At 41.7% G+C, this 27,498-nt stretch overlaps 2 protein-coding genes across 3 annotated transcripts in view; both read right to left on the bottom strand.

Moving 5' to 3' along the window:
- The window catches only part of PPP4R2 (protein phosphatase 4 regulatory subunit 2), a 66,974-nt gene extending 39,705 nt beyond the window's left edge, over nucleotides 1-27,269 (bottom strand). Inside the window, exon 1 of the mRNA XM_061362109.1 lies at nucleotides 27,266-27,269. The gene's annotated coding sequence lies outside the window, so the exon portion shown is untranslated. The remainder of the gene's footprint in view (nucleotides 1-27,265) is intronic.
- GXYLT2 (glucoside xylosyltransferase 2) lies at nucleotides 454-23,303 on the bottom strand. 2 transcript variants are annotated; one of them, XM_061362107.1, is made up of 7 exons: nucleotides 23,286-23,303; nucleotides 14,578-14,767; nucleotides 14,256-14,387; nucleotides 7,767-8,018; nucleotides 6,640-6,763; nucleotides 3,319-3,491; nucleotides 454-2,585 (listed from the first exon to the last, which is right to left on the bottom strand). In XM_061362107.1, the coding sequence occupies exons 2-7, from the start codon at nucleotides 14,716-14,718 to the stop codon at nucleotides 2,403-2,405; spliced, it is 1,005 nt and encodes a 334-aa protein (XP_061218091.1). In that variant the 5' UTR covers nucleotides 14,719-14,767; nucleotides 23,286-23,303; the 3' UTR covers nucleotides 454-2,402. The 2 variants fall into 2 exon arrangements, with proteins under 2 accessions (XP_061218091.1, XP_061218090.1); XM_061362106.1 differs by lacking the exon at nucleotides 23,286-23,303 and adding an exon at nucleotides 22,409-22,661.
- Nucleotides 27,270-27,498: the final 229 nt, after the last annotated feature.

Genomic DNA, 27,498 nt, shown 5'->3' with positions numbered 1-27,498 from the left:
TTTTAAACAGCATGCTGAATTTTCCTTTCATTGCCTTCCGATTCTGAAGTCGTCAGTGTTCGTTTGGGTCACATATTCACACTCCTCTCTGCAACTAGAAGTGTTCTGTTCTTTTTAAGTGGCGACTAAAACTTCAGTTAAACCAGACAATACTAAGTTGGAGAAGCAGTAACATCTACCCTTTAAATGTCTTCCTGGGTGCTCTGCTTTCAATCAAAATAGATGCAGAGCTGCCAGTTTCCTTTGCATGTCAATTTACACATTAGTGGCAAACTGCAAGAGAAGGGATGAGAGTCATAACCACACAAATCACTGATTAGAATTTGCAGCACACAGCCTGCAAACATTTTCTGTTTGTCCTGCCTGTGAGGACTAGCAGAGAGCAGCAGTGAGACTGCTAGGACCAAGATATTATTATTCCATTAATAATAATTATTATTAGTATTAGTCCCTTATTCCAAGCCTCTATCTTAACACCTCCTCTACTCAGATGACACTTGTGATGCTGTTAGCCACCTTGTGTCATTCACCCAGCACTTACGGATGTGTCACAGGCATTTTCACACTCTGGTGTTTGCTGGCACTTCATCCTGTGTACAGGCTGTTCACTGCAGCTGAGATGCCAGCAGGGCCTGCCTTTCCCTCCACTCAGGAGCTGCCACACAGGGAGAGAGGAATGTGCAAACCAAAAGGGCTTTCTCTTGGAGTGTCTTTTCTTATGAATTTGTGCATCAGTCCTGACTGGACAGGGCAGAAACCCCCAAAACTGCAATTTTTCAGAAATCCTACATTTTAAGTTAGGACACATATCCTTTTAACTCATTCACACCCCCCAGGATGGTTATCGCTAATAAAGATACATGTACAGGATATACAATCTCTACCAGTTTGCCTTTCAGTACAAGAAAGCTCCATGTATCTCACCCTTCTCACCCCTCTCCTACTTTGCCTATTAAAGTGAGTAGTTCCAAGCAATGGCTAATTTTACCTGCTGAACAGACCTGATAAGTAAGAACATTTTCTATGCCATCTTCCTCAAGCCCTTACCTACACACACCCCTCAGGGCTTACACTTAGCAAACACCCTCTGGGAGTCTGCTCTTGTATCACCACTCTTTAAGAGCATCCTCACTTTCCCAGTGGCTTGTGCCAAGCACCTTTCAGCTACTGCTAGTTTTAATAAGCTGTTGTCTGTGAATCTCATCAGGTGATCATCATACTTGCGAAACCTAAACTACATGAAGTATTTTAAATAAGTATTAAAGCCATCCTGTGTCCTCTTTCACTTTGTGGATCTTCATTATGATCCTAGCATAAAACTCTCAACCTTCATGAACAAAAGTACCAGGCAGAAATTATGTCTATACCCCAAGTTTCTGGTGAAGCAGAAAAGGCGATTCAGAGGCAGCAGTCGCAGTATCCCTGGTTGTCAGTTGCATACTACTGTTACTGTGCAGTAAACAGCAATTAGAGAGGATTAATTAAAGAGGAAACCAGACCAACAGTACCTGGTTTTGTTCTCTTCATTCACAATATTCGTGGACTGTGTCTAATGCAATTAGTATTACCAAGTTATAGATACATTCTTAAAACTGTAAGACACTGGAGGGGAAGACCGTGACCATACACCACAAGAAAGGATTGTGTTGCTGTTCTCCACTAGTTGTGCAGGTGCCACAGCTTCCACTGCATCCCCCTCACATTTCTTGTACAGAGTCTTCCTATTGATGCAGCAGTTCATTTCCTTGTAATTCCTTCATGAGATGCCCTCACAAAACTACTGAAGAGCAGAAGGGAAAAAATGAGAATCACTAGACAAAAAGTGCTGTAAGGTACAAAGAGGCACTTCTATTCCTCTAATCTTTTTAAGTAAGAGAAATCTTAGGTCCTACATGTGAAGAACAGCAGGTAATATACCTCGAGACAGAAGTGCAATTTTAAGCAAATTCTTTCCCTTTACTACAGTAAATTTTAACTGATCCTATCACACAAGTGATCTGCTCTGTAATTCAGTGCTCTCATGAGTCAAGAATATTTGCCCTGTCATTTCAGAGTTATATTCCTGATGTTACATAGTTCAAACCATAGTTTGTCAAGCCTAAGATCTGTACAGGCTACAGTGAATACAGCTGTTCTTAGACAAGCAAACTAAACTCATCAAATGAAAGTGAGAATCTTCACTTCTCCCTGTTACAACCAAGAGTAAACATGGGAAGAGAACAAAAGACAGTTTAGGTCCTAGCATTTCCTCTGGTTTTGTAATTTCAGGGCTTATTAGGAAATTGGATAAGGGAACTATTTTAATTCTGAGTTTCAGAAAGGGAGTTCATACTCTTCATTTTTATGCTTCATGAGATGGGGTGCAAGACTGAAAAACTCTGCTTAAGAATATATAGCTATATTTAGTATCTGTGGTTGGCACCCAAGTAGACAATGACACGATTCTCATACACCTTCTTCATAGTTTTCTCAATTTGCTTCAAAAATACTTGTGGAATTCTCCCACATAACGTGTGCACTGTATCCAGAAACTTGGACTGCAGAGGGTAGTACAGAGACTGGAAGAGATTGTCTTCAAATGGAAACTAAAGACAAGAAAAGAAGAATTATTAGTTTTCACCAGTTACAAAATGGCATTTTAGAAGTTTCTTTAAAACAGAATCTGCTGCAGGTAGGCAGTGACGTGTCCCCCACATTCCCACAGTGTCAGCAAAGCCTGTCAGCTTCAAACACTGCTCTGCTTGAGAGCACCTGCTTTCAGAAAAGGTGTATTACCTGAAACAGCCGACTGCCCAGAAGCTGTACTTCTGAAGTCTGCATTGAAAGGAGATTTGCTAACACAGGGATACTGTAATGACACAGCTTTTAGAGAGTAGAGGTGTACTCATACAACATCCAGAGTGGGAATATGGACCTGTGTCTATAGGCAAGCTTTTGTCTTCTGTGTGCCTCACGGCTCTAGGTGCCCAGGGAGGACAAGCTTGCTTTGGGTATTTATGGACCAGAGCTGCAGAACTAGCAGGAATAACTCCATCTAAACAATTCCTTTTCCTACTTCCATTATTACAGAAAAGCAATTTATCAGCCTTTTTTTATTAGAATTTTACTATAATATGAAGATCATCTAAACTACCTCCAATACATGCATGCAGTGAAGCAGGGGAGGCCAAAGCAACCCTGTTGTCTTGTGTCTGATGGGCACACATACAGCACAGCTTTGCTCAGCCTGATCTGCTGGAAGAGCAGTCTGAGTGACCCCGTTAAATCCATAATTACACTGAAATAAAAGGACTGCCTCTGACGAGACAGAAGACTTACATCACGTATCACTTCATAGAGTGCCTTGAACGTAGGTTGTTTGTCATCATGGTAGACACCCCTATTTCCATGTAGAATAGAGACACCTTCTTCTTCTGCACCTTTGCAGTTGCTTCCATACATACAATGATCAGGCCGGTAATTCCACTGACAGGGAAACACATAGAGACACTCTGCCCATGTTGGTGAAGGAAGATGGGGCGAAGGAAAGAAAAAGACACATCAAACAAGAGTTACAACCAATTAAACCATGGTTCTGTGGAAAAGCTGCCACTGATATCAGGAAAAATTCAGTTAGTTCTTCTGCAAATATCCCAAACAGCAGCTACACAGAGAAGCTTCCTTGCCTCAGGGGATGACTATACAAACCTCAGCACTGTTAGACCTGAGCTAACAGAAAGAGAGGCCAACACAAAGACTGAGTGCAAACATAAACCAAGGCAGTATTTTCCAAAGCTAGAAATGACAGACTCAAACCCAGAGAGTGTGCACCAGGTGGCACCATCCGGCACCGTCTGCCCCTAAGAAGTTTCTGGAGCTACAGAAATGACTAGGGAGGCACACACAGCCAGCAGGGCTATGCAAAATCCTCAGTCCTGGAAACAGCATGGGAAAACTTGCAGAGTATATCTGGGGTTGACTGCTGAAGCTTTCACTGAGGCTATGTCAATCTGTTATACTGAGATACAGCAGAGTGTAAAAGGTATTTTATCTGCAGTCCTAAAAATGGCCATCCATTAGTTTCACAGGTCTAGGCTATTTAAAGATGAGCTGAATTTCTCAAAAGGGCTTGCAACTTCCTCTCCTACTGATTCTTTTTCCTTTTTTAAACTCTCTGTGCACCCACAAGATTTGCAATCTGCTTATAATAAATTACACCAATCCCTGTGACCTTTCTGCTGCAGAAATGGAGCACAATGAATCATTGCATGATGCTGGGAGGTCATGCCGGATACACTGAAGGCTGAATTCTTCACTTGGCCTTTCCTAGCATCCCAGGAAGTCTGCAGCTGGTCCTGTGTGGTTCTTGAAGATGTAGGAGATAAAGTTTCTGAAACATTTCTTCCCTTGAGGAGAAGAAATATCCCTCTATATAGCAGACTTGTCCAGAAAGGGTAGATTGTAAATGGTGTCTATTCCGTCTGACCTATCACACATCCAGAACTGCTCCCTGGTGTTGCTGAAAGGTCAGGAAGAGCAGTAATGTCTGATCCAAACCCTGCTACAGGTAACAGGGATCCTTTTGGTAAACCTGAGCAGATGATTCCCAGTACAGTCACCAGCAGGTCACTGTGGGAAAGGATGTCACCAGGTGCTCATGAGCTTTCACACCTCATCAGAGTGTTCGGGACCTTCTCACTGTGACGCGTTTGTGCATTTTTACTGCTCCAGCTGGACTCAGGCTCCAGCTGTTCTGAGAGCCTTCAGGCCCATCAATCATCACAGCAGCCTTCAGAGATGGGAAGAAGGGCTCATCTCTCCAGGCCCCAGGTTACACAGTGCTGGGCATTTTTAAGCCAATGCACTGCATCTGCAAAAAGCCACCTGCAGGATCTTGACTGATCCCTTCCCAGTCTGGTCTCGACAACCCAGCAGCTTAAAACCTGGGGCAAGTCTTGTTTTCTGGTTTAACTGTATCCAGCTCTTCTGCTTCCTTGTGCAGTCTGATGTTATGTCATTCATAAAAAATTACTTACCAGTTACAAGGGAAGGCCAGAGACTGTGGTGCAGGAAAGTCCCAACATGTGGATCTGATAGAAAATTCAAATACTTCTGTAATCTTTGCTTTTTCCTCCACACTGAAGTTAGCAGCTTCTTCAGTTTAACCTCACAACCAACCCAGCCTCAGCTTCTTCTTCCTCCAGTAGGCCCTATTCCCATAACACTTATTTCACTTGGGAAATTCATTTAGGATTTCATAATGAAGATTTCTTCCACTTTATTTTTTCCCTAGGATTGAGGGTAATACGTGGTGTACATCTGACGCTTGACATCTGTCTGCAGCAAACAGATGTTAGCTTATCACTTGGCTTTTGCTTTCTCCTTTTATTTGCCTGGATTTGAGTATGTCCAGTTACCCAGCCTGTGACTCCTTAGAGAAAAAGGGAACAGAATAAATAAATATAAATTCAAACTTATTCTGTTCCTAAGATCACCTGAGTCACATGGGAAACAAGAAAAAGCAAGTAAGAATGGATACTCAGCATCCATTCAGAAGCATGAAACAAGGTCCTCAGCTTCTCTGGGAAGCATGTACTATGTTGTAGTTTTGAAATCCTTGCATTTCTCAGATGTTCCTGAGTTTGGAAGTGCTTGAAGTCACTTCTGTGTAACCGGTGCAACTTACAGGGGGCTGAATTCCCAGAAACTGTCTCAGCACTTGTGGAAAGTCATACCCTTTTAAAACACAGATGCCCAAACTTGCCAGTTCCCTGGGAATGCACTCATGGGAATACAACCCCAATTCAAGGGAAAAGGGACAAACTGAAATGCTATGTGCTGTTTTCAGAGGCATTGTGCAAGACTGACAGGCAGGAATCAAAGATCACATTTTTGCTGAGCTGACAAGTACGTATGTGTTGGTCATGCTGGTCCACACTAGGATAGGTGAGTTATGCCATCTGTTCTCTGAGAACAAGGACTGGAGAGAGCTGCTCTTAGTCTCAGAGCAAGCAGAATACAGAAGAGTAGAAAATGCATAAATGTAAGGAGCAGAATATAGATGACATGACCCTGGTGCCTGCTGAGGCAGGGTCACTCAGCTGAGAGGCTGGAAGCATCTTTCTCAAGAAGTAACTGTTAGTGAAGGAGCAAGAGTAGGGAGGGCACCAGTTTTAGAAGACATATTCCAGTGGCTGTGTCAATTTGTATTTACTTTGTAACTCATTGCATAAATATCAGAATTCAGCTGTATTGCAGAAAAATAAAGCACAGCTTTGGAGAATGTTTGGAAATTTCACATTCAGATAAACATCTGAAACAAAAATATTTCTCCAGCTAATCTCTGGTCCAGTGGTGCTTTTTAAGCACACATGAAACTTGAACTTCATTGCTGCATCTGATCATTAATGTTGTTACACTTCCCTATTTTCTCAGAATCTCCAGAAAACAGATTTACATATTCAATGGAACCAAGTCTGAGCCCCACTACCAGCACCACATTCAGAAGTAGTTTCACAGGCTGTAAATCCTAGTGCACTCAGTCATTAACTTCATGCCCAAGTACATTATACATATAAATACCAGCATTTAAGAAAAAAATATCAAGCTCAAGCAATGTTCTTAACAAATCTAATGATGACTCCAAGAGTCGTTACTTACCTGGGTTAAAGTAAAAAATTATATTTAGTAAATCCTGGTCTCCCCATGTAATGTAGTTTTTGTACTTTTGGTATAATGGATATAACATTTCCTCCCAAGTCAAACCACTTGGTATCATGCTGTTCTGCAGGGCAGAAACCAGAAGCAACAAGTTAGTAGAGGGACATGATGTGATGTATAAATCAGACTATGGCACAATTATAAGTCTGCTGAACCCCTTCAGATCCCCAGGTAAAAAACGAAGAACTGCCAGGAAATATTAGACCTGGATAGGTTTGAAACAGCAGAGCTGATGGTGCTCCTGTTTATCTAAACAGGAAAGCAAGGTCTCCTGGGTCTAGCTCTGATGTCAGCTCCTGCTATTCAGAGTCTTCCTATTCTGAGCAACAGGAGGGCGAAAAAGTAGAAAAATGCAAAAATGCAGGTACAAGGTGAAAACTGAGTGACGAAAATGCAGACTAAAAATTATATTCCCTGGATATAATGGTATCAAGACCAAGGGCTCAAACTGTTCCTATAACAATACAGGAAACCCCCGGCTTTGGCTGAGGAACAAAACCACTTGGGGCAAATAAAGTTTAAAAGAAGGTCTAGAGAATACGTGCTCAATGAAAGACACGGATTCTACAAGTCAGGCCTTTCACAAAAGAGGGGACACGTCAGATGTCAGTGAAAATGCTCCCTTCTCATTTATATCAATTCATGGAGTCACTTGATCTGCAGCAAGATTCAAAATTCTGTTTACAGCAGATGCAAAACATTACCATTTTCTCTGGGTATTTACATCAGGCTTTCCAATTTCAACACCACCACAGTGACTGCACTAGAGAACATGGAGCTTATTCTTTCACGGGTCTTTCTAGGGAAAACGGAATGTTGAAGAAGCCAGTCTCACTACTGCTAACAGACTGCATCTGCAGTTCTCTGTGCTCCGGTCTCTTAAGGAAGCTTCACTTGTTTTAATAATCATTTTCCCTATGATTTATTTTAGTTCCCAATTACATATATATATTCTCTATTTTTCAGATTCCTTATATTGCAAACTTTATGTAATTTTATACTAAGCTTTACAAGCTGTGAAATATACAGAGCTCATTTGTTCCTGAAACAGCTGTATTTCTTCTCACCTTGAACTGAGTGTTGCGTATCCGTGTTAAATTCATTAGCATCACTCCAGAATTGACTCCAGTTGTCCCATAATAAGGGTGACGTGCAAAGCGACTGTACCAGCCAATCTTTGGTATCTCATGCTCTGGGGCCATAGCAGCTAGCTGTGTGGAGTTGAACTCTGTCAGGATGTGCCAGATGTCATCGATGGGCCTCAGGAAGAGGACATCAGTGTCCACATAAAGGAGAGAATCTACATCCTTCAAAATGACCTTTTGGGTTTGCACAGCAAGGAGAGGAACAGATGAAAAAGAAAACAGACAACAAACAGGAAGATTATTGGCAGAAGGTACTTTTATTTTAAAAGGATAATTTGAGAGAGGATATTGATTTATCAGCTAAAGGTAATTACACACAGGGATAGCAGTTATCAGGTTATTGGCTTGCTGTTTGTTTAGTGGGGTTTTTTGAACTGCACAGCAAACAGACCACAGATGTTGGATTCTAACCTTCATATGAAACAGTAATCCACTGGGCTCTTGAAAGTACCTGCAAGGACCATTTAGTCTCAGTTCAGAAATAAAATGCATGGGGTATTTATTTACATAGCTTTCTTAGTTCTTTTCAAGATCCGTAAGTGGTGAAACATACAGCTTGCTCCACTGACAGAAAGGGTAAGCTGGTGGAACAGAATACTTTCCATCTCTATTTGGTATCATGTTTCCTTATGCCTTTCTAGCGACTGTTTTTCCTATTACAAACCTGTGCTCCTGGGAGACTTACATGCAGTATTAATATATATGAATGTTCCCCATTAATTAAGAAACCCCACTGATCACCAAAATGTACATGCATCCTCCTGAAGACCAAAATTTGCTTGGTAAACTGAAATGTCACGTTAAAACTCAACAGGTCAGATTCTGATTTCTGTTATCAGACTATCAGAAATAACCGCAGTGGAGTTAGTCAAGTCAGAAGGGTGTAAACTGTCATTTAGAGGCAGGATATTTCACCTAGTCTTGCTTACAATGTTCCCCCTTGTGGCTATCCATATCCTTACATGCTCATTTGTTAACTGGAGTACGCCAACTGATACAGTGCTTCAACAGTCCAAGAAAACTCCCTCTATGTTTGCACCAGCTATTTGTAAGGATGGCTGTTAAGTAATAAATATCATTAGCTAAAGTTGACCATCAGTTCCAGCTGCATTGTTGTTGCTCTTCATTATTTGCTAAAACTCAAAAATTCCCAAAGGACTGAAAATTTCTCATATTGGTCTCAGCCAAAAGCCCCATTTCTCTCTCTTTCTGTCTTTAAAAAGCAAATCCAAAAGGCTATTGATTTTCATCACTTAGTGACCAGGACAGTCACTCCTTCATGAAGCAATGGTACTAATGACAAACTCTATTCAAGCAGGTAACAGTAAATGCTACTAAATCAATTGAATTTTACATAAATTGAAGTGCATTGTGACTGACAATTACCTGTGCAACAGAGTGAGCAACAAAGACTTTGAACAAGTGTGGGGGAAAAAATTACCTTTAATCATGCTCAATAGGCACCCACTAGATGCTAAATCCCTGAGTAAGGACTTCAAGGGGATTTTTCACCTGACTGCACACTTTGGGATTCAGACTGACATTTAGCCAAGTTTAACAAATCCCTGACCTGTCTTCCTGACATAGTAACTACATCTTCTTCCTACATATCAGAACAAGGAGAAGGCAAGTGTCTCTACGTATTAAACACAAGTTATACTGACAAGAAACTCCAAGAAAACAATCCAACACAATGCCCATCCTCTGCTGGATGGAAGGTTATAGCAATACACCATTTTTCCACAAAAAACACCCAAGCTGGTGTGTGCAGGTATAAATAAATGAGTGACACAGTTCAATAACACACCAGGAGCTCAGAGGTAAACATTTGCAAACGCTCTGTATCCTGGAGTCCAGTACTAAAAAAAAAAACAAGCAAAAAAAGACACCTCCTTTACGAGTAAATCAATAGAAGTCAGATGGTTGAAAAGAAGAGTGGGTTTTTCAACTTAAGGGTATCCTAGATATAGTGGACTATTCTGCAGCATCCGCAAGTCCTGTTCATAGGGACCTACTATATGAAGTCATAGAAAATTAAAATACGTTAAGAAAAAAAATCACCCCAACATTTAGTCCAAGTCAGAAGGTAACACATCAGGAATACCGGCTTTGCCTGAGGGATCCATGGCACACTGTACACCACGAAAGGTTTCTTCTAAGGGTACCCTGGTAGGGAGACAAGTTTGGGTATTTTCCAGCAGAGGGTTAAGGGGGAAGCCTGGACACTGCTTCTTCCAGCAGAAAACTGTTCTTTCAGCAACCTTAATTCTACACATTCATTTAAGACTGTGGAAGTCAGTGGACTGTAATAATTTTCCTATGCACAGACAGGTCCAAGCAGGTATTCCAGCTCTTAGAGCAGCAGGTGTCCAGCAGCATCTGACCTGAAGTTTTGCACCTTGTATTCCTCCACTCGGTATTCACATGCTCTTTCAGAAGACTCTTCCCTCTCCTGTTCAAGGTGCTGCCCTGCAGTGACACCCAACAGGCTAATGAAAATATCTGTGCTACTTCCTTTAAGCCCTTCACACTTTTTCACATGTGAAGTGTTAAGACTTATTTAAAACCTGTGGCGTCAGTTTGAATTGATCCCTCTCCTTCTGGCTGAGCATTTAACTTCACCTTGCTTAGGGGAATTTAACTGCAGAAACTGTGGCTCTAAGAGTTCCGTAGCTCCCAGGATTTCAATGGAGTTACACTGGGCATACGCTTCATTTCAGTAACTCCAGCATTCCCAGTGACCCACAGCTTTTCTTCCCAAATTGAAGAAGTTTAAAAAAAAAAAAAAAAAAAAAGTTAGGCTTTACTCAGCCCTCAGAATAATACTTAGCATTTACTTACTCAGAAGCATACAAGGAAGACAATGAATTTTGACCCTGTTGCTTTTCAATGTCAAAAGCAGTTGAGTACCACAAGGTAACCCTATGGTGCAAGAGACTTAGCTCCAGCTTGTTCTGCCTACTCCAGATGCTGCACAGCTAGGGCTAGGAGTGCTCCAAGCCTGCCAGGACAGCCAGCCAGAGCAACATAACTGCAGCTTAAAAATGACATGCATCTGACCTGGAGCACAAGCCATGCAAGACTCTGGTAGCCCAGGTTCACACTTGCTAGCTCAAAGCATGCAAACATACCTGACAGACTGCAATTTTTGAAACGACTGGTCAGAAACATGGCCTGACTGGACCTGTCTTCCTCCTCACGCTACCAGCATGGACAGCTTAAGAGAGGTGTGATTTTCTTGCAGCTACATAAAATATTCTTAGTTATCTGTCAAAAAACTCTGCACAGAACTGCCTATATTTAGCCTAACACTTCACTTAAATACTCAGTTATGTGTAATTTGATTTCACAACTTCTGTCTCCATAGATTTTCCCTGTGTTAGCAAGGTTGGCAAGTAATAACACACATAGTGGTGTACTGTGAAGCTGTGCTACCTAACGGTTTGCAATGGCCAGCATGGCAGTTAATCAGAGCTTCATCCAGAATTAAGGACAAATCACAAATCTTGATGCTAATGGAGCAGTACCACAAAGTTGAGTTACTAAACTTAATTGTATTAAGAAATTAAGTCAGATGCAGAAACTTTTGTCTAGATAAGATCCTGGTATCTTACCTAGCGCTGCCACTAATTCCCAGTGCTGCCACTGATCCACTGGGTTGGATCCTTTAGTGTACTCAGAAGGACATTTGTTATACAGGGATATTGCTAATCTACCTTAAAAGCTCCTAAGTAGATTAAGCGTTATGAGAAGGGTTCTAAATATTAGCTACCATGAGAGCTAAAATCATCCAAAAGTCCCTTAAGCATTTCATTTTAGCTGATTGTTTTGGTAGCTCCAAACCAGCAATACAGACAACTGCAAGGCAGCTCTGTGGTGTGTGACATTTGTGAGACCAGAAGACAGTTTTCCACCTGGTGTCTTAACATCCATATCAGTATATAAAACAGTTTCAAGTGATTGCTGAGAGCATTACCCTCCTGGTTAATTTTTGAAGTTTCCTTTTGTGCTCATGTTAAGATCCACGTCTCCCTTATTCTGTCTTGGCAAATCTCATTGATTGTTCTATTGCAGCAGACTGCTGCAAGTGATTTAGACTTCTGAGCTTATGTGGAGGCTCAGTCTGCTTCCTCTGCATGTAAGTGGCAAACATGATCAGATGTCACAGAACACCTCTATAAAATGCAGGATGCTGTATGACCTTAATACTTTAGCAAGTCCAGTAGATTCAACAAACTGAGAATGGTTTCATCAACATCAACCTGTTCTCCAGGACAAAGCAGTTCATTACTACAAGCTGCAGGATCACACCCCAGAGCTCTAGTTTTGTCAGTGAGTAAAACCATTGACAGATTCTTAAGCAATTCTCTCTTAACACATTCCTCACACCCTCCTGTCCACTTTCACATGCCTGCTGGTGCTGCAGGAAAGACTGCTTTGGCAGGACAGCCACTTCTGAATCAAAGACTCACATTCCACTCAGGCTTAGCATTATCAGGAGAAAGACAATTTGCACAACTGAGAGCTAAACAGCTGATAACTACTGCTCTCCTGGGATCCTCCCTAAATCCAGGCACGTTTTATGCCACTGCAGGGGAAAATGCTTATTGCAGGGAAGACTAAGAAAAAAAAAAAAAAGGATGCTGACATCCTGCTGGTATTTATTTAAAATCTAAGGCAAAATAGTTCTGTAACCAATAGCACCAGCAACCCTCTGCTCCCACTGTGTGCAGACTGCATTTCTACAGCATTGGGTAGTTCAAATGGGATATCAGAACCTCCTTACCAAGCACCAAAGTAAATAATAATTGTGGCTGAAATTACCCAGGAACATCCCAAGGTTCTGTCACTCTGCTGAACTTCAATACCAAAGTCCAACTGGACTCTTTCCACCACAGCTATTGCTACAACTTGTTTTCTTTACTATATTCACATCAACTTAAGTGTCAGCTGTGACTACTCTCGGACACCCCCCATTTGAAGCCGTAAATCTCAGCCTGAGCACACACAACATTTTGCAACTGCCCCAAGAAAAACAAACATTTACAGTTCAGGCTGCCTCCTAGCTTTGATAAGACAATATGTAATGCTCTAATACTCCTTTACAGAACATTACTGGTGAACTTTGGCAACATGTGAGTGGCAAAAAAGGAACCAAAAAAGCACTGTCCAGGCTACAGGAATCAGAGTGGATATATAACCCTTTCCTGTCATCAGAAGGGTGGTGGCAAATAAAAGTGAAATTATTTCTGTGACGAGAATTTACTAAAATGCCAAAAATTATCCCCGCAGTAAGAACAGAGAATTGTGTTTGCGCAGTGAAAGGTGTCCCATTTGAGTACATCCCTACAAACAAGCTGTACTGAACAAGCTAACTCTTGGGGATTATTTTCCAGGTGATGTAAATATTTACTCAGGGTAGACAGCATTCCTGCTGAAGCTGGAGTTACTTTCAGCCCATCTGGCCTCTGTGTGCTTGATAGTCTACCCCTAAATGGCAGATAAACAGAACTGCTGACAGCACATATTTTCTCACATATGCATTCATAGCCTACGTCTCTGGACCCGCAGCTGTCTCCTGATTGTTTCCATCTGAGAAAGTAAAGATTTCTTTGTCATCCTCCCCCATTTCTGGTAAGGCAGCAATGAAATCTGGATCATGTGAATAGCCTGTCACTTACTGGAGTCACCCCAATCAACAGCAATGCACAAGATATTTTTGACAGATGTTCTCAATTCCACAGAAATCACTTTATGCAAAAGTTCTTTCCATTCTGATATTCTGTGTATGCAAAATTGTTATCAACACCTCCCTTCTCTCCAGCAACATTATATGTTTTCCAAGTTTATGACACATTATATACAGCAAAAAATACAGCTTTCAAGTGAGCCTGAAGATCCCAGGATACACAATGCTTTTGCATGAAAACTGACTTGGAACACGTTGGAATTAGTACCTTAAGGGCAAATCTGACAGTCTTGGAAAAAGAAATAAAACTCAAGGAAAAGGGATTGCCAAAAGCATCAGTCTAAGGACTAACATATGGAAAGGGAGATAGTGGGTAAAGAGGATATGATGACTGCACACTGAAAATAATGTTATTTATGGAAGGTATGCAGCATCTACCCTGAAAGCATCTGCCCTGAAAGAGCTCTTGCACTCAGTCTTAAAAGTCTGAGAGTGTAATGGAACTAGAGACAAATAAGAAACACACATCCTTTGTTAGCAGGAGAAAAAGTGAGGCTCGATTCCTGTTTTGTTTTGCTTTTAAGTGGCTAAAGCATAGGACTAAAATATCTCTAAGCAGATGTTTTAGACTGAAAATGGTTTTAATATTACATTAGCAAAGCTTCCTTTTGGTGGAATTAACCTTTTCCTGAAGCAACCCACTCAGAATTCAGGTGCCTTACCGGAAGAAAAAGGCGCTGGGCAGCACATGGTTTGAATAACTTTTTCCATTCCTGAGCGTTTCCTACTGAGAAGGTTATTGGGTAAATGTTGTATTCAAACTTCTTTGTGTATGAGGAAGGCCATTCCTTCAGCTGAAAGACATGGGGGGAGGAATTAAACACTACATTTATATAGCTTTCTAAAAACAAAATATATGCATCTGTAAGGAGTTTATAAACTGTGCACAGCACAGAAAGTGTTTAGTTGCTACTTGTTGATGTCAGACTGATTTTCCTCAGACATTTGTGACTCATTTATTTACCAAATGACAAAGAAACTCACCTTCTTCTCAAATTCAGGCTTAAGGGAATCCTCAGCAAAAATGTGAAAACAGAGCCTCCTGTTGCTGAAGAGAAGTGCTGATTTCAGCATGATCAGCGTCTCTTCCAGCCGGTCCCCACATGCTACAACTGCCAGATGCATGCATTGCAAAGATGAAGGCTCTTTTGAATGTTTCTGTTCTCCAGGCTTCCTGTAAATTCATAAATAGACATAGAAAAAATACTGAGAGAGACATAAAGAGAATCCTGCATTAACAGGTATCAGGGAGGTTTTTTACTCCCCTTCATTCTGTAAGGGATCAGGAAGTTTGTTCCTGATTACATACCCACAGAACATGCGAACCAGATGCCAGTTTTTGTCAACAGCACAAATCAAGCCTTTTGAAAGTACAACACAAAGAAATACACTATTTTCAGAGATTTTCTAGTTATCCCTGCATTTCTGGATTTGTGTAAATCACTGTGCTACACACACAGATGAAACTAATTCAACAGCATCTCAAACCAGACAACAGCTCGCTCTGTGCCAATGATAGTTGTTTTCTTTTCCCCCAGCTTAGAGGTTATGAAGCCAGAATGGACTGATTACTACCCAGCCAACTTTGTAACAAAATGCAGATTGCAGAGCCACATCCAGTAACTTCATTAGCAGGCCCCTAATGGCTAGGCTGGAAGAAGACACCCATACTTTCAAAAAATCCACTCCATCCATATGTAAATTATTCTAAGAGTTAATTAATTTTGCTATTAAAAAAGCATGCCTTAATCCTGGCCTGAAGGTACTGGCATACTTCCAAAGGACCACTCTCCATTTCTCCCCATGGAATCCCTGAGATTTTGCTAAAATAGGAATTTTTAAAAACAAACAGATTCACATGTCCCAGATGAATCAGACTACACTCCACAAGCAGTCAAGGACCAAACTACCGGGTTTTCACTGAGCATCCATCTATATTGGAACTTGATGATCTTAAAGTCCTTTCCAACCCTAACTATTCTATGATTCTATGATTCTATGGGCTTTAAATCTCAGCTAAACTATAGGGGAATCTGTGTGGAGAAGGCACCGAGTCCATTTGCTGGCCAGCAAAATCAGCGTTCTTTTGGGGAGTTGAAGACATTGTGAAAATATGTCCTTTTGGTTTTGTGTGTGTCCCCAGCAGTATGGAGAGGTATAAATCACATCCTCCAGGAATGTTTCCACTGTATTGTATTCACATTCCAACACGGATAGCATTTATACTCCATTACATGGATGTGTGCTGACAAAGCAACTAAATCACAGGCATCGTAATCATTATGGGAGAGTTCAAAAGGCTAATCATAGATCACTACCAGTTCTTGACATATCACTGAACAGAGAACATCAATCCCTGCCTCTACTCAGCACAAACAATTACATACATGCAATTAATCAGCAAAGTTAATATCCGAAACAAAAGTTCTAAATAAAGAGAAAAATGACAGTTATAAAGCTGTCACTATCTTCTTCCAGACATTAAAATGCTGCTCTGTGTAACAGCAGTGTAACCCACCTCTGTGTTAAGGAATACCAGACAGTGGTACTTACTGACCATACACAGCAACAAGTTTCATTAAGGGTTTGAAGACTTAGGCTTTAGTCTTAATTAAACCCCAATTTCATCAGTGTATAAATAATTGAATACTACATCTCTGTGAAGTGGTATTTACTTTCCAACCTATTAGTGTAAAAACCATTGAATTATTGAAGTGAATAATTAGCTGCTCACACAGATCCCCTTTTCCCCCCTTCTCCCTATCTGTTTAATGTTTCCTCTTAATTGAGTCTCTAAATCAAGCCATATGCAAGATGAGAACTGCTTTGATATAGCTTGTGGCAATGGAATTCATTGGGAGAGGGACTAAACTCTAAGCTTTTATTGCCACATTTCAAAACCCAACACCAAAGCACTGAGCTTTTCTTTGCAATTTTAGCCACAGTGAACTCCACATTATGCAGCTATTTCTTAGTGAAAAAGCCAGTATATGTAGACAAGCACTTCCAACAAACAGACCCAGCAGAAGCAACTCTTGATGAAAGCAGAATGCCCCGTAAGCCCATGGGAGCTGCAGATGAATAAGAGACATCCTGCCTGTCAACAAAGACACCCTCTCAGCCCCAGAGACCAGAGCCTCAGAGATGAAGTACTATGAATCTTGAAGGCCTGGACTGAAGGGGTTCAGGAGCCTGCAATGGCCTAAATAGGAATAAAAATGCCCAAGGAGCATGAGGTTGTAGTTCAACTGCCCTAGTAGTAGGCTGGCACACTGAGGGCAACAGTTAGTTAAGAAGTACATAAGGAAAACAAGAGGGGTGTGAAAACAAAGATGAGCTGGAAAGGGAGATACAAAAGTGCCACAGCAAGATGCATTTAACAGCAATTTTAGCTTAGCCTTCATAAAATTACTATTATTATCCAGAAATCTGGAAAGAAGCAGGTGTAAAGGCAAAGTCAAACTGCCAGGAAGGCAAAAGAGCCAGTTATAGCAAAGAACATCACAACTCCCCATCCCTCCTCTGTACACACACGTACATACAGTGCAAGGAGGAACAATGGATGGTGAGAAATATAATCTGGGTCAAAGGATATTCCTTAAAGGTTTGCAGGATACAGCCAATGTCATCAAACCAAAACAGTTCCAGTCTGACCAACAGCATCTATTCTGCCTCATATAGAATAAATGGCTGTGCTGGCTTAGCTGAATCCCCTCATGAAGGTATGAGAGCCTCCACCACATGTTGTAAGGAGAGAAACTGCAGGTTAGAAATTGGCTCATATCAACAGAGCAGCTACTTCATTTCTAACGGGGTAAGTTGGGCTGGGCACCAGGAGCCTTCTCCTTCAGACTTACTGCTTAATGAAAGCTGCTTTAAGCTGAGGTTTCATATAAGGTACTTACTGAATCCTGAGTCGTAGAACCACAGAATCGTTTAGGTTGGAAAAGACCGTCAAGTCCAACTATAAACCTAACACTACTATGTCCCCCACTAAATCATATCCCTAAGTGCTGTATTTACACATCTTTTAAACACCCTGAAATCAGAGGATGTCTCCTCTAATTGCAAATGTTTATTTACCATGCAGTTAGCAGTGGCTGATGCAAACATACTGGGAAGCAGAAAGCTTTGCGATACACTCCCTACTCAGGTGTTCCTGGACAACACAACTAATGGAACACAAAAGATGCATACTGTTTTAAAGGATGCAGTATGTTAATACTGTGGTAAATTGTACAAAGGATAAAATGTGATACATAAAAAACAGCTGGCAAGCAAGAAATAATATATTGGTAGGTATCAAACTAAGACATTGATGGGCTTTTCAAACTAAGACATTGATGGGCTTTTGACACAGAGAAGTACTCAGTGAGTGGTTGAAGGGTGAGTGAGCATTGGTTTCAGCTCTATTTCAGTAAGTCAGTGCTTGCAAAGCTTTGGGCGAGTCATTAATTCTTTCTGCTTTAGTTGTCCTACCCGTAAAAGGGGAGCAGCTGTTACAGTACTAATGGTAACCTACCTCAAGAGACTTCCAAGCACATTAAAAGAGCATGTAGATCCACAGAGTGCTACAGGTATTCTTATTAGCTAATTCTTCCTAACATTCACAAACACATTCATTCATTTATAGTCCAACGTACTGGCTACGGATGGAGTCTATGATTAGATTTTACAATCTAAATTAGATGTTCAAATGCATTTAAAACAATACAGTGACCTGGGCCTTAAAGTTTAATGTGTTTAACAAGAACAAATAAAGAAACTAAATATACAAGGTCTTTGTTATAGGCCTTGATACCCTTCTTCTAATTTCAGTACATAAATGTAGCTTGCTGGTGTATTAGAAATCTAACTTATGTAACATGCCTAACTCTTTGCGCTGTTCAGAGAAAAATGCTTCGTGCTCTCCCTTATGTGCTGTTCTCATACTATTATATGGCTTTAAAATTAAGCACTGTCGCCTAAGATTAAGCACTACAGAAAACAACACCAAATACTTGCAGAATACATCCATCTGAAACAGCTGAAGACAGGCTTGCTAAGACATAGCACAATAAAATGCTTATACCAAAGGCTTCTTTCCAACAAGCCAGACCAACTCCCATCCAGTTGCCCAACAGTATTTTATTTACTGTATACATTTTTTTCTGACAGGCATGGTTACTGAGACAGCAGGGGCCTGAGTGCTCCAGCACAACAGAGCATTTCTAGGCCTTAAAAGTTTAGATTACATGCAATTTTCTTATTAGTCACAGACAAAGTGTCTCAAACATAATGAACCCAAAACCTGTCTAAATCAATCCAGATCCATTCAAAATAATGCATTCCCATCTCGCTACAGACCCTGTTAATCTAGTCAAGCCTCCAAATTCATTCCTGAAAGATCATGCAGATTCTTACAAAATGCAGTAGAGTTGTTAGTTTTTGAAAACTTCTTCATATTATGATCTCATTTACACTTGCGGCATAAACAAGGTTAGATTTAGGCATTGTATCAAAACTGGTGATTCACTAAATAGGCTCCTTCCCTGACAGTCAACACTGCCCCAGTGAGTCAATGTCCCAACAGTGGCTCCATTATATGAAACACATTCTCTCACTGACTTTAAAACATAAATTAGAAAGGCTCTAAATGTTTTTAAATAGTTTTCCCAATTTAATGCAGTTGCACAAAACTGACTGTAGCTGCTGACAATCAAAAAACTGTTAAAGTTTCAACGTCCTTCTACTGCTCAGAGAAAGGGAAGAGGGAAGAAACCCACTCAGTATCAAAATGGATGTTTCTATCTTCTTTTATCAAGTGGGCTCTTTGTTAGACAAGTCTGAGGTATCTGGGCCTTCAGCATGTCATTATAGGCTATCAAAGTTGAGCCAAACCTGTATGTGTGCACACCGACTGCAAAGAAAGAGAAAGTATCTTGCCAGGTTACCATGTAAGAACTGTTTTGCTTTGGAAGAGTTATTTCAAGAGAACTAAATGTGCTGGCAAAGGTTCACTTCCATGCTGGTTTAATAGAAAGTGTGGTCACATCTGCCCTTCAAATGTAAAATAACCCTTTTGCTTTTTGGTACTTCGCACACATTGGTTTGGCACATAGTTACAATTATTCATATAAAAAACCCCTTACTGAAGGCAGAGGACTTAGTACTTTCAAGAAGAAGGATCAATAAAGCCAGCATCAAAAGTCAGTTTTCAGAGCTAACCAGAGACTTAAATGCAATGCTCATCTAGCTTTGCCAAAATTATCTAGTAACCAAAGCAGGACATATGAACGCATTTCCCAACATTTGCCAGGTACCAGCCAGCTGATGCTGTGTGACTGAGTTCAGCTTTTATTACATACGACTACTTACAGTAAAAGGAACCTGCAGTTCTTACAAACTTAATATTTTCTGTTATTATCACACATAACAACACTAAGCACACTAAAGAAAGCAGTACTATAAAATCCCAGTTAAAACACAATTCCCCTTGCTGGCAACATGACTGATTCTTATACAGCAAACATGCATCCTAAATAACATCTTTGATTATTTCTGAGTTCAGCCCCAAAGCTGCATCCTTCTGATGAAACTACACAGATCAACTTGACAAAACTGAATTAAAACAACTTTTTATATTTATGTAGACAAAACTTCACTAGGATTATTTGAGTCCATCATGCAGTCTACGTCGAAAAACCTAAAATGTGATCAGATCACAAGGTCTTACGCAGTCATAATCATATGTTTTATTATTCTGAAGGAATCATATCCTATTATGTCTCTCACAGCAAATAGAAAATGCTTTCCTTTGCACATAAGGAATAACTCAAATAATAATTATTTATACTATAGGAATGAATTGGCAACAACAACCCTGATTCAGTATGTTACACTGGATGTACTTTACTGTAAGCACATGCATGAGCAAAGCCTGTAATATCCAGGAGAATACTCAACCCTCAAGTCAGTAACTACCTAAATCATTGTCTGTTTATTCCACTCCAGATTGATGCCCCTCTCACTGCCTTTGGTGTACCCAGCATCAGGCTTTTTAATCCAAGCAGATCCCACTACCTGATTTCACCATGTGAGTCTGGATGTGATTCATCACACAGTGGTGGGTATTTCTGCCTTTCCAAGAACACAAACATCTCCTTGCCTTGGACCACATTATCTCACACACTCCCCCAGCAAAAAAAAAAAAAAAATTCTATTTTAATGGATTTTATTTTCATAGTAGCTAACACACTGCGCAATCTTTCAGCAAGGGACAGAACTGGACCCACAGAATTGTGCTTCTCATCTGCACAAGCTCCTGATGCTGCCAGTGGTTCAGGATCATGTGCTGCCAGCAGATGTGAGGGGAAAACAACCAGCAAAACCTACTGAAAAAATCCATAAGCAAACAAAAAAAATGAAGAAGTGGCAGGGTTTGAGTATTTTTTTGTGTTGTGATGCGCACCTTGTAAGAAGTACTTTCAAAGTCAATGAATAATAGAAAAGTTAGATAATGTCAAACTTCGGAATGTGAAGATGCTCACTGAAAAGCTCATTGAAATGGAACAGTTGTTTATACTCTCCAGCAGTTTCATAAGTTCTGAGCTCCTTCCTTCAATGTTCTTGATTTCCATGATAATCACAGAGATATGCCTTAAAGAAAAATGACTTCAGGAGGTACAGTTGCTAGTAGAAATAATCCTGCTTTAATACACACATTTGAATTCTGCCCATGACCCATTCTCAGCCATGGTAAACATCTCTTGCATTCAGCAGGGTAACAATGCTGGTAAGAAACCAACTGCTTTAATAAGTTAAGGAATAAGAGCTCAAAAAAACAGGAACAGGCTTTCATTCAGAACATATCTGTGAAATTGTGAATCAAAGACACAAAGACATACCAAGTTAATTAGATATATGAGGTCACACTGACCATAATATAGTTGGAATGCAAAGGGGAAAACAGTCCTCCACCCACCGAGAGCACGCTGCCCACATCTTTTGCTGAAGTAATTAGTTTTTTAACAAATACTCTGCCTGTAAGGTGCTGAAAGAGGAAACACAACACACCACGATTTCAAGCTCGCTTTTAAAGTTCCGCTAAATTAATTTACATATTAAAAGTATTCAAAATAAAAAGCTCAAGAGCTTAAAATCCGCAGATGCCTGGCAGTTTGGAACCCAGCGGTACCGCACATAAATAGCCACCTTCCCTTCTCCCGGGGGCGTTAGCGACACATTAGTATTAAGTGTAGCTCCCGAGACTGACAGCGGCTCCTCACGGGCTCCAGCCAGCGAGTGCCGCATTCCCCACGTCAGCCTTCAAAACAAGGCCAAAACTCATGAAAAAGCGGCTATTCCAGAGGCCGCCGTCGCACAGGCACACAGCGGGGGTATCGCCCCGCTCGATGCAGGGACCAGAGGCGGAGGCAAGACCTCCACGTACTTTCGTGGCATCTCTGGCAACCACGCTCCGAGTGCAAACTGGCAGGGAAAAGTTTGTGCCTCGGCAGCCGGAGCAGTTTGCAAACGAGTTTCTAATCGCTGGTCACTCGCAGAGGCGAAGGGAAACCGACCAGGGACAGGGGCGTGCCCCAAGGACCGGGAGGCCGAGAGACACCAGCTATAGCAGAGGGGACCCGCGGGGCGGGAGGGCCCGGGCACGCGTGAGGCCGCGCAAACCGGACAGCGCCCGCGCTCCAGCGGCCGGAGCGGGCCGCGCCTGGAGGGCTCCCCGCCGATGGCAGGGACAGGGGTGGCTGCGCGGGGGGCGCCGGCCGGTCCCGCGTGGTCCAGGCTAGCTCCCGCGTCCCGGAGCCGGTACCGTTACCTGGCGCTGACGAGCCTGACCCCGGCGGGGCTCCTCCGCGGCGGGCTCCGGCTGAGCCGCGGCTGCCGGCGGGCGGGCGGCACGGCGGGGCGGGCGGGCGCGGAGGGCGCGGGCGGCGGGCGGGGGGGCGCGGCGGCGCTGCCCGCCAGCAGATAGAGCAGCAGCAGGCTGCCGAGGCACAGCAGCGCCGCCGCCACCTTGCACGACAGCCGCATGGCGGGAGGTCAGGCCGCCCGCCCGCCGCTCTGCCCGCCCGCCGACCACATCGCCCGCCGCACGGAACGGCACGGACGCGGCGCGGCCCGGTGCGGGGACGTGGCCGCCGAGCCCCGGCCCGGCGCCCGGCAGCAGGGGCGGGGCGCGCCCTACCGTACTCTCTGGACTAGCCGCCCCAAGCACTCCGCTGCAGCCGCACGGGCCCGGCACTCGCGCCGTGGCCACGGAACCTCCGGGACACGGTTCGCGGATGGAGATAACGGGATGGCGGGGCTCTGTGGAAAAATCCTGTTACTTAACAACGCAGTCAGCACGTAGTAGTACCCTCGGTGAAGGAGAAGGAACAGCCGGGAAGGGTTCCGGGCCCCCGGCTCCTGCCCCACTGCCTTGCTCGAAGGCACCTCCGAGACCTCTTGCTTGTGCAGGTGTGCAGTGATGGAAAAGTGTAGGTGTGCTCAGGATGTTGTGCAGGAGGAAAAGGTAAGAGAGAAAGTTGGTCTCTAAAGCATGTTTCACCTGACCGTACTAACAGGCAAACTGCTGTTTCCCGTGCCATGCTGGTTTATCACCACGCTATATTCTAGGCGGGCTATGAAGGCAGGTTGTGTCACAATAAACTGCAATAGATGTAGAACTCTGAAGGAATATAAGCATCACTTACTTTTGGGTGGCTTTGAACTTGTCCTTGTATGACTTGTCTGATCCGGTCTGCTGTCAACATCAGCAGAGACTGCAACACTGAATTGAACAACAATAAATCTTCTTAGGTTCATAACCTGATTAATGACCTTTAAATGTACAAAATACCAGTATTCTTTGGGTACAATGTATGCGAAGAATGGAGACACCAACCTTGAAATGGGGAGAGGAGGAATGTGGAGCCTCATGTGTCCCTCACAGTGTTAATACAGGACATGAAGTCGACTCTGGCTGGTTTCAGCTCCAGGGACTGCTCCACGATGCAGTCACCACACACTGCTGTGTGCTGCACTGGAAAAGGGCTGAGAGGTGACGCTCAGAGTAGTTCCTATCATATACAAAACCTCCATGGAGTTGTGCTCACTGCAGTGCTGTGTGATCCTTTAGTTTCAAATAACTGCTCAGTGCTACAACTGTGCTGTGAAGACCTCTGCAGAAGCCACAGAGCTACCCAAGGGAAGCATTACACCTCAGACAGGTAACTATGCAAAGACCCTGAACTTGCAGATCAGGACCCTGCCAAGGTAAGGGCTCAGCAGGCTATACCTATATCTCCCACTGCACAGCCCTACTTGGCAAAGAAGGTTTACTTTTAGGATAAACCTTCAGAGAGTTGCTCCTTTCCTACTTAAATGACACCCCTTTGGCAGTGAAAGTGCAGCCTAGCCATTCTGTACTGCTGCCACAGCACGCCTTCGCTCAGGGTATCCCAAAATGTCCTTTACCTTATTATCAGTGCAAATGCAATGAATGATTCCTGTTCCAGAATTTCATCCAACTCAGCATCTGAGCAGATGCAAAAATATAGATTACTTCACGCTAAGAGAAAATAGCAGTACTAAATGAGAAACTACAGAAAAACCACACTGCATAAATATACGCTCTTTTCTGAGAATGCACATACTACAGTAAAACCCCACCAGACTTCATACTTCAAAATGAGTACCAGTACAAACCTCGTGAAACCCTCAACCTGCACAAATGTGTGATTTCATACTGTCAGTGAAATCACTCTCATAGGTAGATGTGTCAGCAATTGCTGCATAAAAATACCACGGTAACCATTATGAAATCTGATTCTAAGGGATTTTCAGAGACTTTTCCCCCTGTTTCTGTGACATGCTGCAGTATACTACCACCCTGCCCATTTGCATTGTTTTCTTTCAAATGAAGTTATGCAAATCCCAAATCTCCCATGCCACCAGCGTGCATGCTCAAGCTAGATCAGTTTCACTGCTGGACTGAAACAGAATCACATTCCACAGCTTCAAATCCGTGCTGCTGAACCCACAGCTCTCTTCAAAGTGTTTGATTCTGGCAGCAAAGCAATGGCCTGGCCACGATGTGCAACCTTAATACATGAGATATATATTGATAAAACCTTAAAAATGAAGACTTCTTAGTAATTTATTATTGCAATTTCTAGGGTTGTGTAAGAGGGTCTATTTTCTGCAGCAGCCAAGGATTCAAGCAACTTAATGTGAGAGTGAATGACAGAATTAAAGGAGCCAGGTTCCCCAGAATGGGGCTGTGACAGACACACACCCTCTACAGAGAAGCAGTATAAAGAAAATTATACCACATACCATCTAGGGAGAAATAAGTCTAAGAAATTTATTGTCATATAACTGAACTAAAACCCTAGACTATCAAGCAAAGGCATTTATATGCTGTTCATGGAGTATGAGTGAACAACTCCAAGGGCTCTTAACACACAAGAGACCACAACCACAACAGATCCCTAGGAAGCTGTCTGAAAGCCTCAAAGTTGCTTCAGCACAAATCCCTGCATTTGCCACAGAAATACAACATCCCCGGTGTGCCTGCCTTCCTCTGCACTACTCCACAGGCCACAGAATGCTGGGGCATAGCAGTGGTGGGTCAAGCTCCCACAGAGGTTCATTAAGGCCTCTGTGACTGTTACTGGTTTTACAGTTTATGTCCTTCAATCACTAAGAAACTAAATTATAACTTGATCTCTCACATGCAAACTTTACTTTCACCTGCTTCAAAGCCAGTCAGGCACTTGTCTAGCAGGTAACACCACAAAATGTAACACCAAGAAACACACTGAATATTTGACTCCCTCACTGTTACAATTGTATTTTTCTAAAGACTATTGCAGGTTTCATCCTGAATTTATCAAGGCCACCATCCTGCCTCCTAAGCATAACAACATCTACGTTGTTATGCTGATTTGAAAAAGGACTTTGTGTTTCAGGATCCTTCCCTCCTCTGGAAAAATCAAATGAGAAGCTTCATTATTTTTGGATAATGGAAACTGTAAAAGAAAAGAGCAAAAATAAAGCTATCCTGATATCATGGTATTCTGAACATGGCACATCTGTAAGTGAAACTGTTAAGTGTTATAAACTGGAAAATTAAATCTGTGGGGAAAGGACACTCAGATGAAAATGCATTAGATTCAGAGGAATGTTTCAGGTCACTTAGATAAAACAAATACCTGCTTTTCACTTGTTTTTAAAATAAAGGGAAGAATAATATGAATTCTACTTGTGGCAATGATATCTAGCCCATCTCAGGAAGAGTCTTTATTTACCACTTACACTGTTCACTTCCACTAAATTTTTGCAAAGTGTAAGTCTGACAATTACAGAATTACTTCTAGTTCTTTATAAAAATTATAGCACTACTAATTCAGAGAATGGAAATAGTAATGGATTTTGTAATGTATTCCATAATGTATTTCACAGAGAAATACATTTAATATTGAAACATATACCTACTCCCAGTTGCTTCCTGGGTAAATAAACAGTTTTTTACTTGTTAAATTAAATGTACATTTTGTATCTGATTACCATTTCTATGTATGTCCATTGTATGTCTACAATACAGTATCTATCACATCCATGGGATTATGCCAGATTTACTTGTTATTGTTAGCCATGCAGAGTCAATTGTGCTTGCAGATTGCAAAGCTTCATGTTTCTACTTTTCAAAGGGACAGCAAGTTTTACTTCTTACTTGGCCAGAACATTGTAGGTAATGCATGTTCATTCTTCAGTGCTTCATTAAACATACAGCAGCCAAATTCACTTCTTCATCAGAAAGATGCACCAAAATATGTGGGTTTTCTACATTTATAAATAAAACTTTTTCATCAGAGCAAAAAAAACCTCAGTATGCTTTTTCCAGAAGAAAGCAATACAAAGTTTTTAGAGATGCTTCTTAATACTTTACTTGGGTGGAGGAGCAGAATGGCTGATGCACCAGTTTCTTCATTAAAATCAGCACATATAAATATTTCTTTTGCAAGGTAAGTATTAACCAGACAAAAAAAATGGGGGGTTCTTAGACTCTAAAGCAAATAATTCTGAGTCAGTCTTGGAAAGGGTCAGTTAGACAAGAACAAACTCTGATAAAACTTCTTATTTTTCATAGTCTTGTCATTCACATTTGAACTTACTCAGTGAAGATGGTGCCAACGGGTTCATAATTCAGCTTCATGCCCAATATTCTTACTATAGATTACATTGGTAAGGTCGAAAAGTTAAAAAAAAAAAAAAAAAGTTAGGCTGAAGTTGTCTGGAAATGCATCAAAAGTTTCTGGTTTAAGGCCTTGGTTCAAGTCCAATCCAGTGTCTGAAATAACATGTTGTTAACTGCTTAATATATATAAAAAAACCATAAGCCAGGCATCTTCAATTTCTGCTTGTAAAAAACTGTCACACAGGAACGTTTAGGCAGACTATTAAATGATCTGTCAATTTTAGATCAATGGGGGGAATGATCTGGATCAGTTCTGTAGCACGTGTTTATTTTTTGTGCAGTATTTAAACTGCGGATTCAAGTCTGTACAAGAATAAAGAAGTTTTCTCCTGAAAAGATGCCATTTGCAATGGATTTCCAGCAAGACAAATCAGTCTTTATTACCCTGGAAGATGGATTCAGAAGATTCAGAAAACCCAAAACCAACCCAAAACCCCCAAGCACACTTCATTAGCAGAAGTTACATAATTATGTTTTTTTCCCCTTCAGGAAAAACATTTGAATGCATTTCAAAGGGGATAGGGAGAGAGTCAGTAGCATTTAAAAATGCAGATAATTATCTGGAACCAGACTTTCTTGGTCTAATGTCAGAAAAAATCAGATTAATTCTACATTAGGTGCTGTATTTAAAGATAAGTAAATGATGGCTTTTAAACCAACTTTAC

Source organism: Neopsephotus bourkii, unplaced genomic scaffold, assembly GCF_033783945.1.
Source record: "Neopsephotus bourkii isolate Nb327-2 ecotype Australia unplaced genomic scaffold, CSIRO-AGI_Nbou_v1 NB_1080, whole genome shotgun sequence".
Classification (NCBI taxonomy): Eukaryota; Metazoa; Chordata; class Aves; order Psittaciformes; family Psittacidae; genus Neopsephotus; species Neopsephotus bourkii.
Note: the sequence above shows the minus strand (reverse complement) of the source record. Positions and strands in the feature narration are given on the sequence as shown.